General features: G+C 45.2%; 1 protein-coding gene across 3 annotated transcripts in view; it reads left to right on the top strand.

Moving 5' to 3' along the window:
• Positions 1-19,578, top strand: part of LOC146636642 (adhesion G protein-coupled receptor L3) — a 268,557-nt gene that overhangs the window by 229,074 nt on the left and 19,905 nt on the right. For all 3 annotated transcript variants that reach the window (XM_085349627.1, XM_085349626.1, XM_085349628.1), the window contains 3 exons: positions 5,900-6,120; positions 11,719-11,785; positions 13,619-13,710. In XM_085349627.1, the coding sequence (XP_085205753.1) occupies positions 5,900-6,120; positions 11,719-11,785; positions 13,619-13,710 (380 nt within the window). The remainder of the gene's footprint in view (positions 1-5,899; positions 6,121-11,718; positions 11,786-13,618; positions 13,711-19,578) is intronic.

The raw sequence follows: 19,578 nt of genomic DNA, 5'->3' as shown, positions 1-19,578 counted from the left end.
CTTGAGCCACCCCTCATTTCTGAACAATATTTCGCCTGACTTTCTGAGGGTATTTAAAAGTTTTTCCACCACTTGATAAGGCCAAAATAAGAAGGCAGGCCTAAAAAAAGTTGATGAACAGTTGATGAAGAGGGCCTGAGAGATGCATCCGACCCTCCTGAGGATTTCAGTAGCGGTTTTGTATCATAGATAGGCATGTGTGAAACAAGATGTAGGCTCTGTTATGATTTCCGTCGGTGTTGTTAGGCATCTTCTAAAAAAACTAATAGAATTATGAATGTAGAAATCCATCTGCAACTTAAAATGCTATCTGGAAAGCATCCCAAAATTTTGGGATCATCTGGAACTGATCCTAAAAACACAGCCAATGCAGGAAAAACATACCTGGATAGAAACTGGAACTATCTCTGGAACTATGACTGATATATCTATCAGTCATGGATTGGCCTCCCCATAGCTTGGACCTCAACATTATTGAAGCAGTGTGGGATCATTTGGACAGACAACAGAAGAGCTTTGACCTAACTGACTAATAGTTTTCCTTCTCTGTTGAAGAATAAAGGTGAGCCATACCAGATATTGACTTTCAGGCTTTATAGAGTTATAGACTCTGCTTTTGCCTTGTATATTCTATTTCCATGTATGTTTCAGTAAGTCACTTCAGCCATTTCCCATTTTCCTTGTAAAATATAAAGAAATGAAGGGTGGCTCAAAGCCAGTGTGTTTCTGCGGACATGAACTCTTACGACTGATACTTCACATTATCACTGAAGCACTGAGGTCCATCCATCCATCCATCGTCATCCGCTTTGTCCGGGGTCGGGTCGCGGGGGCAGCAGCCTAAGCAAAGAGGCCCAGACCTCCCTCTCCCCAGCCACCTCCTCCAGCTTGTCCGGGGGAATACCAAGGCGTTCCCAGGCCAGCCGAGAGATATAATCTCTCCAGCGTGTCCTGGGTCTGCCCCGGGGCCTCCTCCCGGTGGGACATGCCTGGAACACCTCACCCAGGAGGCGCCCAGGGGGCATCCTTGTCAGATGCCCGAACCACCTCAGCTGGCTCCTTTCGATGTGGAGCAGCAGCTGCTCTACTCTGAGCCCCTCCCGGATGGCCGAACTTCTCACCCTATCTCTAAGGGAGAGGCCAGCCACCCTTCGGAGGAAGCTCATTTCTGCCGCTTGTATCCGCGATCTCGTTCTTTCGGTCACTACCCACAGCTCGTGGCCATAGGTGAGGGTAGGGACGTAGATCGACCGGTAAATTGAGAGCTTCGCTTTTACACTCAGCTCCCTCTTCACCACGACGGACCGGTGCAACGTCCGCATTACTGCAGCTGCAGCCCCAATCCGTCTGTCGATCTCCGGCTCCCTTCTCCCATCACTCGCGAACAAGACCCCGAGATACTTGAACTCCTCCACTTGGGGCAGGAACTCATCCCCGACCCGGAGTGGGCACTCCACCCTTTTCCGGCTGAGAACCATGACCTCAGATTTGGAGGTGCTGATCCTCATTCCCGCTGCTTCACACTCGGCTGCGAACCGTTCCAGTGCGAGCTGGAGGCCTTCACCCGATGAAGCCAACAGAACCACATCATCTGCAAAAATCAGAGATGAGATTCTGAGGCCACCAAAGCGAAAGCCCTCCGCCACTTGGCTGCGCCTAGAAATCCTGTCCATAAAAATTATGAACAGAACCGGAGACAAAGGGCAGCCCTGGCGAAGCCCATCACCCACCGGGAACGAGTCCGACTTATTGCCGGCAATGCGAACCAAGCTCTTGCAACGGTTGTATAGGGATCGAATGGCCCGTAGCAATGGGCCAGACACCCCATATTCCCGCAACACCTCCCACAGGACACCCCGAGGGACACGGTCGAATACCTTCTCCAAGTCCACAAAACACATGTAGACTGGTTGGGCAAACTCCCATGCACCCTCAAGTATCCTGGAGAGGATAAAGAGCTGGTCCAGTGTTCCGCGACCAGGACGAAAACCGCATTGTTCCTCCTGTATCCGAGGTTCCACTAACGGACGAACTCTCCTTTCCAGCACCCTGGCATAGACTTTCCCAGGGAGGCTGAGGAGTGTGATCCCCCTGTAGTTGGAACACACCCTCCGGTCCCCTTTCTTAAAGATGGGGACCACCACCCCGGTCTGCCAGTCCACAGGTACTGCCCCTGATCTCCACGCAACATTGCAGAGGCGTGTCAACCAGGACAGCCCTACAACGTCCAGAGCCTTCAGGAACTCGGGGCGGACCTCATCAACACCAGGGGCTCTGCCACCAAGGAGTTGTTTAACTGCCTCAGTGACCTCGCCCCCGGAAATTGGCGGGTCATTCCCCTCATCCCCAGACTCTGCTTCCTCCTCGGAAGACGTGTCAGTGGGATTAAGGAGGTCCTTGAAGTATTCCTTCCACCGCCTGACAATTTTCTCAGTCGACGTCAGCAGCGCTCCGCCAGCACTATACACAGTGCAGGTAGAGCACCGCTTTCCCCTCCTGAGACGTCTGACGGTTTGCCAGAATCTCTTCGAGGCAGTCCGAAAGTCTTTTTCCATGGCCTCTCCGAACTCCTCCCACACCCGAGTTTTTGCTTCAGCCACTGCCCGAGCCGCATTCCGCTTGGCCTGTCGATACCTGTCGGCTGCCTCCGGAGTCCCACAGGCTAACCAAGCCCGATAGGACTCCTTCTTCAGCCTGGTGGCTCCCTTCACCTCTGGTGTCCACCATTTGGTTCGGGGATTACCACCACGGCAGGCACCCACCACCTTGCGGCCGCAGCTCAATGCAGCAGCTTCGGCAATGGAGACGCTGAACATGGTCCATTCGGACTCAATGTCCCCGGTCTCCCTCGGAATGCTGTTGAAGCTCTGCCGGAGGTGTGCGTTGAAGATCTCGCGGACTGGGGCCTCTGCTAGACGTTCCCAGCACACCCTCACTACGCGTTTAGGTGCACCAGGTCTGTCCAGCGTCCTCCCCCGCCACCTGATCCAACTCACCACCAGGTGGTGATCAGTTGACAGCTCAGCCCCTCTCTTTACCCGAGTGTCCAGAACATATGGTCGCAGGTCTGCTGATACGATTACAAAATCGATCATCGACCTACGGCCTAGAGCGTCCTGGTGCCACATGCACTTATGGACACTCTTATGTTCGAACAGGGTGTTCGTTATGGCCAAGCTGTGGTTAGCACAGAAGTCCAATAACAGAGCACCGCTCGGGTTCAGATCAGGGAGGCCGTTCCTCCCAATCACGCCCCTCCAGGTCTCGCTGCCGGCAGCAAGCCGAGGGGATATTAGGATACCCACCCCAGCCCGCCGCCTCTCACCAGGGGCAACTCCAGACTGAGACAGAGTCCAGCCCCTCTCCAGGAGACTGGTTCCAGAGCCCAAGCCATGTGTAGAGGTGAGCCCGACTATATCTAGCCGGTACCTCTCAACCTCACGCACTAACTCAGGCTCCTTCCCCACCAGAGAGGTGACATTCCATGTCCCTATTGCCAGTCTTGGCAGCCGGGGGTCAGTCCGCCAGGGCCTCCGCTCCTGGCCGCCACCCGACACACAATGCACCCGACCCCTATGGCGCCTCCTGCGGGTGGTGGGCCTGCGGGAGGATGGGCCCATGTCTCCTCTTCGGGCTGTGCCCGGCCGGGCCCCATGGACTAAGGCCCGGCCACCAGACGCTCGCCCTCGGGCACCCTCCCCGGGCCTGGCTCCAGGGCGGGGCCCCGGTGACCCTATCCCGGGCAGGGTAAACTGTTCCCTCGGTGTCCTTTTTCATAAGGGTCTTATGAGCACTGAGGTGCAACATCAAATGCCTGCTCTTCCCTCATTCTTGTTCTCTTAGATGTCTCTTCCTGTTAAAGGAAGTTCTTCCTCCCCACCTCTCACCAAGTGCTTTCTCTGGAGTATTTGCCTTATAGTATAAATCACGCTGAGATGACTGTTGGTGTTGTTGTTCCCAGAATTTCTTATGAACAAAAGGTCATCTAATTCCTCAAACACTGAAACCAGTTTCCTCAGTATATCGGTTTTGCCGATAGACGTACCTTTAAAAGTGGAAAACCTGCCTGATGCGAATGTGTCTGCCATCTCCTAGTCCATGGAGGCATTCAGGTAGAAGTGATTCAAACAGCTAAAAGCCACTCTTTTTATTGTAAAACCGGAGCGATGCATTTAAATTGCCTCGATGAATCGCCTGTGAGGTACGTCCACTGTCTTCTTCCCAGTTTTAAGAGCCTAAAATGTTTTGAGAAAATATAACCTTTGGCGTCCTGTGGTGCTGTGAGTGCTGCTTCCCAGCGAGTGTCAGTGGCCGCGGACTCTTCAGCCTCTGCCGGGCTCGGTGAGACGAAACAGCGAAATAAAAGAATCGGATGCTTCTTATTCAACAAATGCTCCCACCTATGGTTGTGCCGAAGCAAACACATACTTGAAAGTGCACTCACATACTCGCACAGCAACACCTGCCAACTCGCTGTCACATTCTCATATCTCGATCGCTGTTATATTATATGCATTCGCCAGCGTGAATTCATCCATTCACCCCCACAACCAGCCTCCTGTTGCAGTTTTTCAATTTGCAAACACTTCAGACTAATCTGGATTAAGCTGTTCAATGCACTAAACCTCCTCCTAGTATAATAACTGTAGTTTGGATGGCATTACTTTCCTCAAGAGCTCAGCTGGGGTAGCAGGTGGAGGCTTGCTGTCACTGTACAGTCATCTTCAAATGTGCGTGTGTTCTCGACACTCATACGGGAGACAAATGCAGAGTCATTACACGTGTACAGGTTGGCAGAGGGATTTTTTTTAATTTCCTCCCACAGCTTCTCGCAATCACGGCATTTCTACTTGCTAATGAGCCAGAGTACACAGTTAGCTTTGCCTTCCTGGGGCACAGACACTGGAATGCACATTATTGCAAACAGTCTTCGTAATAATTTGATCTATTTATTGTCATTGTTTTTATCATAATAGCCCGTCCTCTCATGCTAGTTCACGGCTGGGTTACAAGTGCAGAAAAATGATGATGTCTCGCAGAGAAAGAAAGGAAGTGCCTTTACTTTCTAGCCTCGAGCAATCAAGGCAGATTGATATTTTGCTCTTTAAATATCATTAAAGCTATCAGAACTAAAATAAGCCTCCTAGTTTAGCTCAACTCCCTGTGAAGTTGAAGATAATGCTTTTAGCCCCCCCTGCTTCTATAACATTTTATGGGCACGATTCACAGCTCAGCTGTAAGATCGCTCTCCTGGACCGCAATTAATGTCCACTCAACCTTTTAGTAATTTAATTGAATCCATTTCAGTGACAAAATACACTAGTTATGGTCAACTGTGCCAATGATTAGATGAGTCTATGTAAGTACTGTATCTTATTATTGTTAAGAAGCGCGTGGGCGTGTGCATACATGCGAATAACAATCTATGCCTTCCACATCTGGTCTGGACAGCTCTCTTGTCAGCTCGGAAAGTTTGGAAGCACATTATCTGCTCGTACCTGGCCGTAGCGTTGCTTCAAATGGCTCTTGGACTGCTGACTTCACTCCCTCATATCTCTCTTTCATCCATGCCAGCTGCAGCAAACAAGAGCACATGGGCTCAGTAGCTGCAGCGTTTCCTCTGCCAGTCACACAGGCAAACATCCAGTCACTTCAGCCAAACAAAGCTTAGCAATGCTAATTGTTAGAAAGGTACGAGCACGGAGAGGTCAAAAAACGCTGCTCGTTTGCCGGCACACCTTGCCACAGTTGCTGTGCCTTGCAGCGTGACATTTAAATCTTTCAGGAAATTGGTAAAACAGCCAAGAGCGAGTGAAGCTTGTCTGTTTTTTTTGTTTTGTTTTTTCCATTCCCTATTTACCGCTCTCTCTTTCTCTCTGTCACCACTAAACCTTCCCAGATTGCGTGTGCTGTTTTCGCCGCCCTCCTCCACTTCTTCTTCCTGGCAGCGTTCACGTGGATGTTCCTAGAGGGCGTGCAGCTCTACATCATGCTGGTGGAGGTGTTTGAGAGCGAGCACTCACGGCGACGCTACTTCTATCTGGTGGGCTACGGGGTCCCAGCGCTAATTGTGGCCGTTTCAGCTGCGGTGGACTACCGCAGCTACGGCACCGACCGAGTGTGAGTACATGTGGAGCGAGCGTGTGAGCAAAACTGCCACATTTCTTCAGATGAATTGGATTTTCTTTCTTTACGAAATTCCCACAAAGATAATATTTTGACATCTTTTTAAGACCATAATGGAAAATACTCTTGCTTGGATTTAATCATTTATTGTATATGGGCAGCTTCTAAGAGAGGGCAATATTCTGCAGGTCTTTCTGGGGATAAAATCAATATAAAAATAAAACCCATTACACATCCAGATCAGTGTATTTTGCAATTTTATTTAATGTTAAGCTTTAAAACTACTGCAGCTCTTAATACAAAGACTCATTTTTACACTAGAGGCATGACAGATGTGGGTGTTTTCCAAGTCGTAAAACCTCCGGGGCTGAAAAATGAAGCCAAAAAGTGTCGTTTCCAAAGTTACTCGACCCATAAAATCCAGAACTTGACATGGGAAACACTTGATTTTACATCGTAGACAAAATGGGTTTGAGCTCTATAGCTAATTTCCTCCATAATATGACGGCTGTATATCATGTGCAGTGAGTATTTCCATCTATCCTCCTCTTGTTTCTCCTGCGTATCCAAGCCAATCCAGTGGAGCCTATCCCAGCTGTCATAGGGCGAGAGGCGGGGAATGCCCCGGACCGGTTGCCACTCTGTCGCAGGGCTAACACACAGAGGCAGACAACTCAAAATCAAACCTATATGAATCACCAGTTAACCAAACCCCACTAACTGCATGTATTTGGACTTGTCTGCCCCTCCACCACATTCTTGAAGTTCGCTGTTTGACCTCTCAGGTCATCAGTGGTCCTGTTCTTTAAAACAAGCTGCTGACCTGAGATCAATTACACCTCTACCAAGATTCAAATACAGACCTTCTTGCTCACACAGGCCTGCACTCAGTAGCTCTCATGCAGTAGTTTTTATGTTTATCTTCTGTGTTAAGCTTTTACATAGTTTACATTATATGAGTTTACGTATAATTTAATGCCCTATATAAACAAAATTGCCATTGTGAGAGGAGGCAGTGGCACCCAGAGAAACCCCGCACAGACACAAGGAGATATGGTCATCTTATATAATTCAACTAGACCCTGTTGGTCTGGTGTTGTTGGTTTTTTAAGCCTTTTAGATGTAGCCTGCTGGACGGTTAAATCTACTAACAGCCCATCCAAAAGTGAGTGAAATGTTATTTTAAGTCTTTGACTTGCACTGATTAACAGGTATGGCTTGCTAACCAAGCTTGGCAGCCTTTGCTGCTAACTCCATCCTCTCTTCCAAATATGTGGCTCCAAAAGAGGAAAAAGAACAAGAAGAAGCTGGCCAAAATGCTTATATCAGGGCCTCTGATCTTCTTGATGGCTTTTCCATCAAGAAGCCTCTATCAAAAGCCAATTTTCTATACCAGGGATCAAAGCCTTGGGATATTTTTTTATTTCTTTTTATCTATGCATCATTTTTTTTTCAGTTCCTTTTTGTGAATTATTGTATCTGTTGTGACTCCCCCAACGTTTTCTAGGTGAAAACCCACAATATAGAACATTTCCACATGTTCATGCTGCATGTTGGATCCAATACCGGTGCAAACGGCGAGCTGTTGTAGTTGGCGTCTTAAGCGAAATTACCAAAGAGGACGAGAAAGGTTCAGCGGGGAGGCGAGAGGGAGTGTGAACATGGAGACTGGCAGAGAGAGAGGAGATTAACAAAATGATGAGGAGTGACGGAGACTCCCATTTTGTGTTTTCCTTCACGAGCTGCAGAAGATACGGTTCCCTGGCTCTTCTCTCTGAAATGCAGCACGGTCTATAAAGCGGTGCCAAGCGGAGGATCACTCTCCATTCCTCTCAGTTAATCTCAAACCGATCTGAAAATAATGAAGACCAGCATCAGCAGTTTGCTTCTCTGATGTTTATCATAAACGGCTCGCACACATAGGCTTCCACACATAAGCAACTGGTAGACGGCGCATTTGTAGATTGGCGGAGCAATAGTTCTTAGTGATGGATGAGGCGATAGCTGCCACCGCCTGAGCCTTGGCATCATGTGAATAATTAAAGCCTGCCACCGGTGGAACAATTATACGCAGCCATTGAAGGATGAGGGGAAGGGACGAGGCGCGACACGTGGCGAAGATCAGGAGGTGGGGGACGGCGCGTGGTCCTGCTGCAAATTGATTTTTGGTACCGCGGTGGCGTTATCGTGGGTGGTGTCGTTTGAGTCGAGATATCCAACAAGTTGCTGTGAACCAGGCGCCGCAGATGAATGAAGCGATCTCGAGCGATTCATATTAACTCAACAAAAAAAAAATCGCTACAGCAGCCTGAAGGTCAAGCTAGCTTTTGAATTCTAGCTGTCCAAGATTGAAAAGGAAAAGCTGATCTGAGTAGGGTTTCCATCCAGCTTCTTGAGCAATTACTCTCCAAATGTGCCCTTGAGCAAGACGTTAACCCTCGTCTCGTCCAGGGAGGCTGCTTTAATGGTCAGCAAATAAGGACACGAGTCTGTGTGATTTCTCCAGTTTAATGAAAGTAATACATCACACCACCTCGAAATTTACGGGGTAGACTCAGTGCTTAGCTAAAGTAATTCAGTAATCTACATACAGTAGTTGGTTAATCGTTTTCATCCCATTGAACGTGCAGAGAAAAGGTTAAAGGGCCTTAATCTGGCCTCAAATATGACCCAATCCAGTGCCTTTTTTATTAATTATTTCAGCTTATTTTTTTGTTGTTGTGTTGTTAACAATGTCAGGGTGCCAGTGAAAAAGGTACATGAGGCTAGCTTACCTAGAACTGGATGTGGAAGGGTTTGCTTAGACTTTGTTATATGTACTTCACATGGACCATACGAGGAGCTCCGTGGTGTAGTAAATGATACGTTTGTCTTGCATGCAAAAGATCAGCGATTTAAATCTGAAAATCAGAGAGTCGCAACTCCCACTCCCATCCCAAGGCTAGATAATTGGGAGGGTTGCATCAGGAAGGGTGTCCGTTGTATAACGTGTGGCAAACATGCAAATCCATCTGCAGCCAAAGGCAGCTTACATAACATCGACGGCACAAAGTAAACTCCCCTACATGTGTTTCTGTATTTTTTTTCACAAAGAAAATTGCACGTCTTCATGAGGTACCTTTTTAAAAAAAAAAAAAAAAAAAAAAAAAAGAAAAGTTAGTTTCTTGATAGCTCGATACTGCTGGCCTAAATTTGTGGCATCAAATTGAAAATAAGCTTAACACCAACCAACTGGTAGCAAACGGTGCTCTTTAATATCAAATTAAAACAAATATTTGAAACCCAAATATCTGTTGAGATGATCCAAAGCACATAACACTGTCTGATTCAGAGCAGCTTTGCTTTTATATGTATTATTTGAAATAGTTTAACACAAGGGGCCTTGAGGGCCGGTGTCCTGCAGGCTTTAGATCTCACCCTGGGTCAACACACTAGTTCATTATCAGACTTCTGGAGAACTTCAAGACATGTTGAGGAGGTCATTTAGCCATTTCAATCAGCTGTGTTGGATCAAGGACACATCTAAAACCTGCAGGACACCGGCCCTCGAGGCCTGGAGTTTGACACCCCTGGTTTAATGGTTTCATTATCAAATCTTACATAACTGCACTGTTAGGATGCAGAACTGGTACATAGTTTAGCTCAGCTGCTTATTTTAGTTAAGCTTATTTTAAGTAGGTCATGTGATTTGGATGCGGTGGGAGGTCTGTTGACTCCAGAAAGTTACAGATCACTCCTTGAGGCAAAAAGTGCTGCAGAACTTCACACCGAAGAGATGATTTGACTCATCTTCTTAGCCTACGTATCTCACATGCCTTTTCTCACCTGTTTGGTCATTGGCTTACTGTCCCTGCTGCAGGGAATAAGAGTAAGGCTCCTTGACTCTAAGGACGGCGTGGCAACAGAACAGGCTGTTGGCATGAACATGGGTTCTTTTTTAAATGGCGCACCGGCACTTTTTTGTGTTTGTTTGTTATTGCTCACTTACTGTAGGAGTAGTGCAAAAACTAGCACACCAGGAGGGGAAGATAAAACTGCTCCGAAAGCCTAACACGAGCATGACATAAGTGGAGAAGGATAGGTAAGAGGAGGAAAGGGAAGGAAAAAACAAAAACAAAATGACAGCCTGCAGCTCCTGCCGCCTACCGAGTCTTTAAATCGTTCTATGATCTGAAGAAGAAGGCGAAAGGAACAATGGAAGCTTCAGTTTAATTTATAACAGAGTCATTCAGAGCGTGCGCTTTGATGAGCTGCCAGAGTTCTCCGTGTGTTGTTAGGCTTTTGTTTGCTCGCCGCTTTATCTGTCCATATGTGTTTTTCTGTGATGCCTCGTCGCATCCATTGATACGAGCGAAGGGGAGACATATCAAGTCCCGGTAATAGCAAAGGAGCAGTCGATTTTTGTCCTGTCACTTGTTATACAGTATTTTCTCTTGTTTCAAAGTATTGTCTGCGGATATATTTATTTAATTTTTTTCAGACAGGAAGAAAAAAGAAATGCACACAAAGTGGCAGCTAAATCTGTGGGCACTGCTGTAAATACTGTAGATGCTCAATTTTGGGGGGTTTTTTGGATGAAAAAATAAAAACGGACTTTGACATCGCCTTCGCTCCATATAAGAAAACAAAAAAACATTTTTTTAAGTGTATTTTTCACCTCCACCTTCAATGGATTTGAAACGAATTCTCGGCCGCTTCCATTTTCCCCTCCCCGTCAGCCCGAATGACAACAGTGCTGTATGGACTGTAATTTTGCAGTGGCCAAAAATGGAGCCGTCTATCTGCTGCTGCGGCGGAGATTAAAAGATTAATAATTCAACCACAGGTCATGAATCATGTTTTTTTTTTTTCCTGTATCTTTTCTTTTGCCATTTTTAAGGAGCGCTGTCACCTTCTGCTCCTGCTCAGTGTTCGGTTCTCTTCAGCCGAGAGGACGATTGACTTCCCGCAATGTTTTGATGTGAAGCGTGGGGTCGGGAAAGAGCTTTATCTCATTATTGACATAATTATAACAGTCCCGCACGGAGTCGCCGCGGTTTAACACGAACACGTAAGGCACTTTGTTGAGAGCTTCAGGACCGTGCGTGCGGCCGTGTCTGTCGGGGTCAAGGTCAATCCAATTCCTTTGGAGTGATACAGTTAGGATTCAATTGAGAACTAATTAAATCTCCATATATTATCATCCTTAATGGCGATTTAATCAGAGTGGAACAAGAAAAGAACTAAACTCTGGTAGTTTCCAACCTTCCTTCGCGGGTTTATCCATAACGTGCTCGTGACTTTTCTCACTTTGAATTGTGCACATGTTTTGGCAATGAAAGGACGTCGTTATGGCTGTCACTGGCACTGAAAGCTCCCCTTTCCTCCGAATTCCAGTGCTCGTAATTCTTTAGGCCACTTGCGGCAATCTGTGATTTGAAGTACCCATTCCTCTGTGTCACTCTCAGACTCCCACTTGATGTATATCCTCTGCGCAGGAGCATAGGGCTATAACCTCAAATCCCCCCCAACCGCCCACTCAACTCATATTCACCCGTCCTCTCTCTTACTTCAAATCCCCCTCACCGCTCACCTTATTTCTGTCTCTTTCAGTTGCTGGCTTCGCCTGGACACCTACTTCATTTGGAGTTTCATAGGACCAGCAACCTTGATAATTATGGTAAGCGTCACGAACCCTCCTTACCTCTCCCCCCTCTGCTCATTAACCCTACTTAGCCTGCGGGTCGTCGCTTAAATGGTCCACAGAGATCCCTTTTTAATTTTTTTTTCCTAGCTCCCATCGCCCTCTTCTCTCTGCCCGGTTGAGCATACATGCCACCGCCGGGCACGGAGCCGTCCAGAAAAACGAATGAGGGGTGTAGAGAATATATTGGAGTTTGTCACCCTGCCGCAGTCGCCGGCTGAGACGATTTTGGGGGGGAGTGGGGGAAGTGAGATACAGAGCGATAGAGGGAGAGGGACAAAGAGAGCGAACTCTGCTCAGTATGCAGCGCTGGAGTAATCCGCACTGCGATTATGATTGATTTTGTTCCCGTTCCAAGTCCTACTCCACTACCTTTTTTTTCCCCAACCATCTCTTCCTCGCAGGCACACACTCAGCCCCGGACATAGATGCGTACAGTATGTGGTATGCAAGCACACACACACACGCTTTTTGTGCCTTTCCCAACTAGGACAGGGCCTCATTTTCTCCCAATAAAACAGCTCATTTATTGATCCAAATCTGATGTAAGACCCGCATTCATCTCAGTATTTACACTAATGCCGAGCACTAAAATACTGCTTTGTCACCAGGAGATGCGCTCCTAATTTTCCAAAAACACCAGTCAGCCATGACGCTAAATATCCGGCGTTGGCACAAAACTTATAGATATCTTTAACAACAAAGAAAAAAAAAGAAGTCACAATATGCTTGTCCAATAGGATTATTTCCCGAGAAACGCATCTCTCGCTGCCCAGCCGCGATCTGGCTGTCAAATCCAAACATGCATAATTCACTTTCACGCTCCAGTTTGGCGTAATCATTCACAATGCATCTCTGCGTGCCTCATGACTCACTCCTTTCTCTCTCCGATTTACAAACAAGAATATCCATCTCGTTGGAGAGAAGGCCTCGGCTCGCTTCCAGTTCTGCCCCTGAAAATTTGGCGAGTGTTTGGACAAAGGTGCAATTTTTAATTCTCCTCGTCTTACGTCAGCTTGAACGCTACCTGCAAATCGCCAATGAAATCCACCTAATTGCTGTAATTTGGAGGGAGCCATTCTGAGCAAACCCACATGACCAGAACTGACTCATTTTCTTATTATTGTTCTGACTCAACAGAGAAAATGCGAATAAAGAGACAGACCAGAGTCGATCTGCTTAATGTGGGTTGTTTTTTTTTTAAATCGAGCAGTCGGATATAAGACCGCCAATTAATTTCCCTCTGTAATCACAGCGTGTTTGACAAACACGGGAGCAAAAGTTCAACTCGCTGAGATGTGCTTGACTTTCTTTTTAAGTTTTATTTACTTGTCTGCTTTTTGAACAGAAACAGGAAAAACAGGAAGTAAGAATAACCATTGAAGTCTGCCGCAGCTTGCGATGCCGTAAAGGCTCAAAGTTTTCTCGTTTGCACAAATTTCATTTATTTATTTTTCCAAATGCAAAGAGGAAAGGACGGTAATTCCCCATGGCTGCCTGTAAGTGTGAATATGATGAGACAAGTGTGAATAAGTCAGATGAAAGGCTCCGCCGTGCAACTGTGCAGCTGCCTCGTCTCACCGATCCCTGTTTAGTCCGATAGAGGTTTCATAGGATTTTGCGCTCTGTTTGGCAAAGTGGGAAACCGAGTCTGGCCGCACTGTTCCAGCTTTGTGCTACAAAGTGCCCTGATTTAAAATGAATGGACCAGTAACAGGAAACACACAGGCTTTCTTCCCATTCTTCTCTGCCTCTCTCGCTTTCCCTTCTCCTTGCCCCCGTAAAAATCCGTCTGTTTCTCTCTTCCAGCTCAATGTGATCTTTCTGGGCATCGCTCTCTACAAGATGTTCCATCACACAGCCATCTTGAAACCAGACTCTGGTTGCCTGGACAACATCAAGTAAGAGCACTCAGATCACCCAGATATCCATTAGTCTCCCAGAAATAGCACTGCTTGTTTTTTTACGGGAGGGAAACAATGTTTCCATGTGAGCGTGCTCGGCTCGCTTCCGACCAAATGTGCTTTTTCACTGACGGCTCGATTGTGTCTCGTATGAGTCGTCTCGAGTTGACTTTTTCCACCCGTTTCCTTCGGTTTAATGAACCCCTGGTTAAAGAGCAACTTTTGTGTGGTACTTTGTATTCAAGGCTCTGTTTCCGAGCAGTTCCCTTTGCCTTGCCTCCACTTTTGATATTTCAAAACCTCATTAAAAGCACTTAAGGTTGCGAACACCCAACCCAAGGGTGCGGAAATCTGAGCTTACAAGGTAAGCACCTCCCATTACATTGAAAGGTTGTGTCAGATGGGGTTAAAATCAAACAGGTATTCTGCTGCGTCTCCATCATTATCTGAAGAAAACTGTTGTCTGCGCAGGAAAAGGCCAGGAGACAATCTGACAGGCCCGACCCGGTGTTATCTTGGTGTCAACACGCCGTAGATGAATATTCATTTTGTGTGTGCGTTATGTGTGTTTCAGTCTGTTTATCCTCTAATGCATGGCTGCTTTCAGATAATGTAAAAGCTTCTGGGACAATTATGACTATAACAAAGGTGAAGATTTTCTTTGCTGGTAAAACACTTAGTCTGCAGGTGAGATGAATGACAGTGTTGCAAAGGTAACTAGGGCCAAGGTGGAAAAATATTTCTATTCAAATATGATATAAAATGTCTTTAATGCAGGACAAATTCACTGTATCTGTTACTTTCAGTAGTTGTGCATACGGACATAATCACAAGTAATCTAATCATTACATTAGCTAAATGCAACCTCAGATAAGATATAAAATATGATGCATGATCTGATATCTGTGCGTTGGTGTTGTTCCTGGATCATCAAAGCTGATGTTCATCCAGGTTCAACATTGCAAGTGACCAGTCACGTTGTTGTGCTGTCATAGTTTTGCGACGTGGAAACGCCAACACACAAAACCTTAACCCCAACCCCATTAGCATAACCCTAAACACGATCACATCCGAACCCCTAACCTTGACCCTAACCGGCCCATTTTTGGGACTTTTCGTCCTGAGTGCACATCGGTCACATGCAATGCTGAACCTGGACTGACATTAATTGTTATGATTAATGCAAAACACCTACACAGGGGTATCCGATGCACCAAAACATGACATATTATCATTTTTTATTTAATACCTGCAAACCTTGCATTCATTGAGTCAACCATGAAGTTCTCTGTATACCAAAGTGTAATGTTATGACTGAAAATTGGCTCATTTCATGCAAGTAGGCACAGCAGCAAATCTACAACATAATGGCTGAAAAGGGGGGGGGCGGGATCCAGTAAAGTCCAGACCTCAACAGTCCTCTTAAGGTCCTCCCCAAATGCCTTCAAACCTCAATGAACTGAAGCACAGCTACAAAACAACAAAGTGCTTTCACAATGGTGTGAGAGGCTGATAACGTCACACAGGAAATGATTGCTTCAAGTTATTGCTGCTAAACTTAGCTCTATAAGATATTGAATCACGGGGTGTGTTTCGCTTTTCACACACTGCTTCTGCATTATGACTTAGTTTTTGCTACATAAATAATGTCACAGTGCAATATGTCATGTTGTTGTTTAGCCTGCACTTTCTTTTTACCATAGCTGTATATGCTGCAGTGAAATAATGAGATAGTCTTTTAAGGAGGAGTTCGAGTGCTTGGAAACGGTGAAATTGGTGCGATCAGGAGCAGACACACAGTACAAAAGAGCAAATAAACAAGTATCACGCCAAAAGCACAAACTTTTTTTGTGTGATTTTTCCTGTTAGCACACGCCTGTATTTCTGAGAACACAGCCAATTTATTGCATAGCCAGTTATTCTCTTTTGAGACTGATGCTCATGCATGCAATTAAGCTAGTGCCAAGCTCAAAGCACTGCCTGATCTGTTCCAAGACAACAGTCGGCCGTAATAACAAACAGTTAACTACAACTGAGATTGCATACATAACACAGCTGTGTGTTTGGGATGTATTTAATCATAATCAAAACATGTTTTTGCAAGGGAACATTTGTGACCAGGCTACAAGTTGGTATTACCGGTGCAGAGTTGGCAGTCTTATCAGATACGGTCCTGTATGCTGCACTGCCATGTAGCAGCTCCTGCCCCAACACATGCTCTATGATTATGCATAAGCACACAAGCAAAACAAAGCACAATACATTAAAAAAACCTGCAACATGTCTAAAGCTTTATGCTAATGAATCATGTTGTATAATAACCTGAGGCTGCATTGGGTTATGACTTCTTTCTTGAGTAGACCTTACATGCCAAGTTGTCTTGTAAGGTGCATGCTTAATTTGTGTTGAGAAAAAAAAAGCCTGGTGAAAATTGAATAAAAGGATATTTTGCAATAGAGACGTAATAAATTATTAAGTTGCATTAAGCAATGAGCCAACAGGACGACTAAAAGTAAACTTGAAAAATATCACTGGCTCAAAACGTACCTAACATCAGACCTCCCCTCCTGTTCTCCCTTCGGGCTCCTCCATGGTTATCAAACTGCATGTTCACATGGCGCCAGAGGATAGATGAGGGCCTCTGCTGCTACTGCCTGAGATTACAACACTGTTAGTGTGTGTTTGTGTTGCACGCAGTAATTATGTTTGCCACAAAAGATGAACTCATAATTCATATATATGTATATATAAATAGTAAAAAGACACCCACCCCTGTTGAGACATGCTCTTGTGTCAATGTGCACTGGTTTCTCAAAAATAATAGGCCGTAGTTTGCTTTAGTGTTTACATGTTTTAGTCTCATTCATCATTAGGTGCATTATTTCATTACTTGATTGTAGAAGTTTCATGCGCACACAGAAAGTTTCTGTATTTGCACTGTAGGGTGACATAGCATTTTCGGTCATTGCTTTTGACGTAAGCTCCAGCTACCTGGTGTCAGGGCAGGCTCTTTGCACAGATGGTGTAAAGTTGTTTTGCTGCCTGTATGCTATGATGGATAAGGGTCTCTGCTCTGTTTTTGCTGTCTGCCTCGCTTTTTTTTTAAGCCACTCTGGACACATTAGTCTGCTTTATGGCCGTGTTGTGGCGGTTTTTTCATGGCATCACATCACCGGTTGTCTCAGCACAGTGGCCCCTGTCTGCCCCGCTCCTCTCAACCAAGTGATACACACATTTAAAAAAAGGAAAAGAAAAGAAAACAATCTTCAGCAGGCTCGATACGGCAGCCTTTGGTTCCGCCACGTCAGTCCCTAGTGTGCCAATGTGCTTTCATATCACAAATTCACTACAGGATTTCTCAGAGCTGTGGTTTTTATATGCTGCTTCTTAGCGGTGCCAAAAAATGTAACCTGGACAATAATAAGCTTTGACTAGTTTTGTGAACTCTGCGAAGTAAATTATTTGCCTAGATTTGAAGCTGTGTTTCCCGACTGTTACCCTACATCAGTTCCTCCTACGTTTAACCTCAGCAGTCTTATTCTGGTGTTTTGCATTAAAAGGCAATGTCAAACATGAGCTGCTACATGCTATGAGGACTTATTGAAGTTGCTATTTTCAGTGGTTTAGCTAACATATCTGCTAAGGTTAACAAGGTACCCTACTTAGTTATGCTAAGCTATCAGTACTAAGCTTGGTTAAGAGTGAAGAGTAAAGCCCCATCCAAGTTGGAAGTGATCTGCTTGTAGCACATTGCTTTGTAGCTGACAGGTGTTTGTTAATGGACATCCCAGTCAACTAGCTTACGCTACAGAAGCGGCGTGTATTCCCTGATGGTTTGGTGAGTTGTTGCTGGCTGTCACTGTTTGAGATTAGCCACAAAGAGCGTGTTGCACCAAAAACCTCCTTATGACTTTTGGTTTGGTCACTTGCAGATTGCTGCAGTTGCCTGAGACACAACTTTTACTTTTGAAGAAAGCTTGCCTTCCACTTTTTATAACCACATAGTATCATATTTGGTAAGTGTTTGCAGACCATTAACCATCTACAATACAAACTACAGGCGACCACGGATATCTGCTAGCAGCTAAAGCAATCACAAAGAGGTTTTCAGTGCAGCACCATTTTACCAGTTTCGCCTAGCAATAGCAGGCACCGTCTTGCAACCTCTCACCAGGTAATGAATTTGTGTTTACCACCCTTAATGGATTCTTCCTTCAATTACTCATCTCAAAACTGGGAAAAGTTAACTATGGACCCACTCACTTTGCATTACTGTTATTTCGCAAGTCACTGAATATCACTAACATCCTAGATTCCTCGTAAGAACAAATAAAACTATCCATTAATCCATTAGTCTCAAATAATTGTGCTGTTATAGCATAACTGGATTTCTAACACATTCAGTAGCACTGACTCTATGTACGTATAATTCCTCGTGCATTCGCACAGTATTGTTGTTAGGTTTGATATATCATTTTCACAGTGCTGTTAGAGTTAGGGGAATTATTTCCAATGAGCGGTGTCACAGGGTAAGTTTAATAGTGCATCTAGTAATGCAAAATTGCAGACTAATGCATGTTCACCTAACTAAGCCTAACCTTGTTCGTTTCTCTTTATTCTGCAATCCTTTGTCAAAGCTATAACGAGGTTTCTATACTTAATCCAAACTTGACACCTCCTGCAGCGGCTTCATGGTGAAAGCCAATCAGTGCCACCTCATTTCTCCAAGTGTTTCAGGATTTTCTTGTTATTTGTGTTGGCAGCTCACTTTTAAACGTTGTAACATATGGCCTCTTTCTGTGTCCTCCCAATCTTATGAAGAGTGTTGGGAGTAGGCTCACAGTATGTGTTCTGCTCACAGGCAGATCTGCTTCGAGAAACCGACATGCTTAAACAATAGATTCTGCACATTTACTGCACGTTCACACCAAGACATATGCGTAGTATGTGTAAGGAGAGGCACACGGCCAATCTCGAACATCTACTATGAAGCACAAATGTGCCATGTTTCAGATATTTGGAGAACTACAAGCAGGACACCTGCTGCCCACACAGACCCTGTGCCTAGCCTGCTCAGCCTGGAAATGGATTGCTGATTACCAGCAAGTACATCGCTGACTATAACACTGATCGAAAATGCTTTAAAAAGTAAATACAACAAATGATTCAATGTGATTTAGTTCATCTTAAAGTTTGCAGTAGGTAACTACTTACTACTCAGTAAGACGCCAGCATATTATGTGACCACTTATGTACATCGGCCATTTTTCCAAAGGCCAGATACATTGTGTAGTTGGTTCTGCAGGAAAAATATTGATTGCTGTGGTCCTAAGTGTCACGTGATTTATAACACTGCGCTCTCCTAAATGTAGCAACCCACTGACCTCCTCAACCCAAGTCTTACCGACTCGAAAACACTCTGCAGTGTTGGCCGTTTGTAAAAGAAAAAAAAAAGAAAAAGAAAAAGAGATGGATCTGTACAGCTTTTTGTCAGCCGTCATTCATCTGATGAGGTTTTTACACCAACATCCATTAGAAAACGCTATGAACACACACAGAAAACTGGAATTAGGTGTAGGCTACTGTGGGCTTTTATATACATATATATATATATATCCAATGCTTTTTTACCTTTAATGATCTATCAAGGTGAGCCGGTTTTAATGATTGATTGATTGATTGAATCTTTATTTTGAACATGTTGAAAAAGTATAAAAAAAAAAAAATAGAATTAAAAGAGAAAAATGAACAAAGCAAACAAAAGGAAAACGAGCAACCACAACTCCAAATAACGTCCATGTTCAAAAAGGAGCAGGAAGAAGCATAAGCTTATTTAATCCCACCCCTTTTCCACTATCTAGTATC

Source organism: Diplotaxodon limnothrissa, linkage group LG3, assembly GCF_057381915.1.
Source record: "Diplotaxodon limnothrissa isolate DT_005_m linkage group LG3, D_limnothrissa_male_GT1.1, whole genome shotgun sequence".
NCBI classification, from domain to species: Eukaryota; Metazoa; Chordata; class Actinopteri; order Cichliformes; family Cichlidae; genus Diplotaxodon; species Diplotaxodon limnothrissa.
The sequence above is the reverse complement of the archived record's forward strand: the minus strand, read 5'-3'. Positions and strand labels throughout refer to the sequence as shown.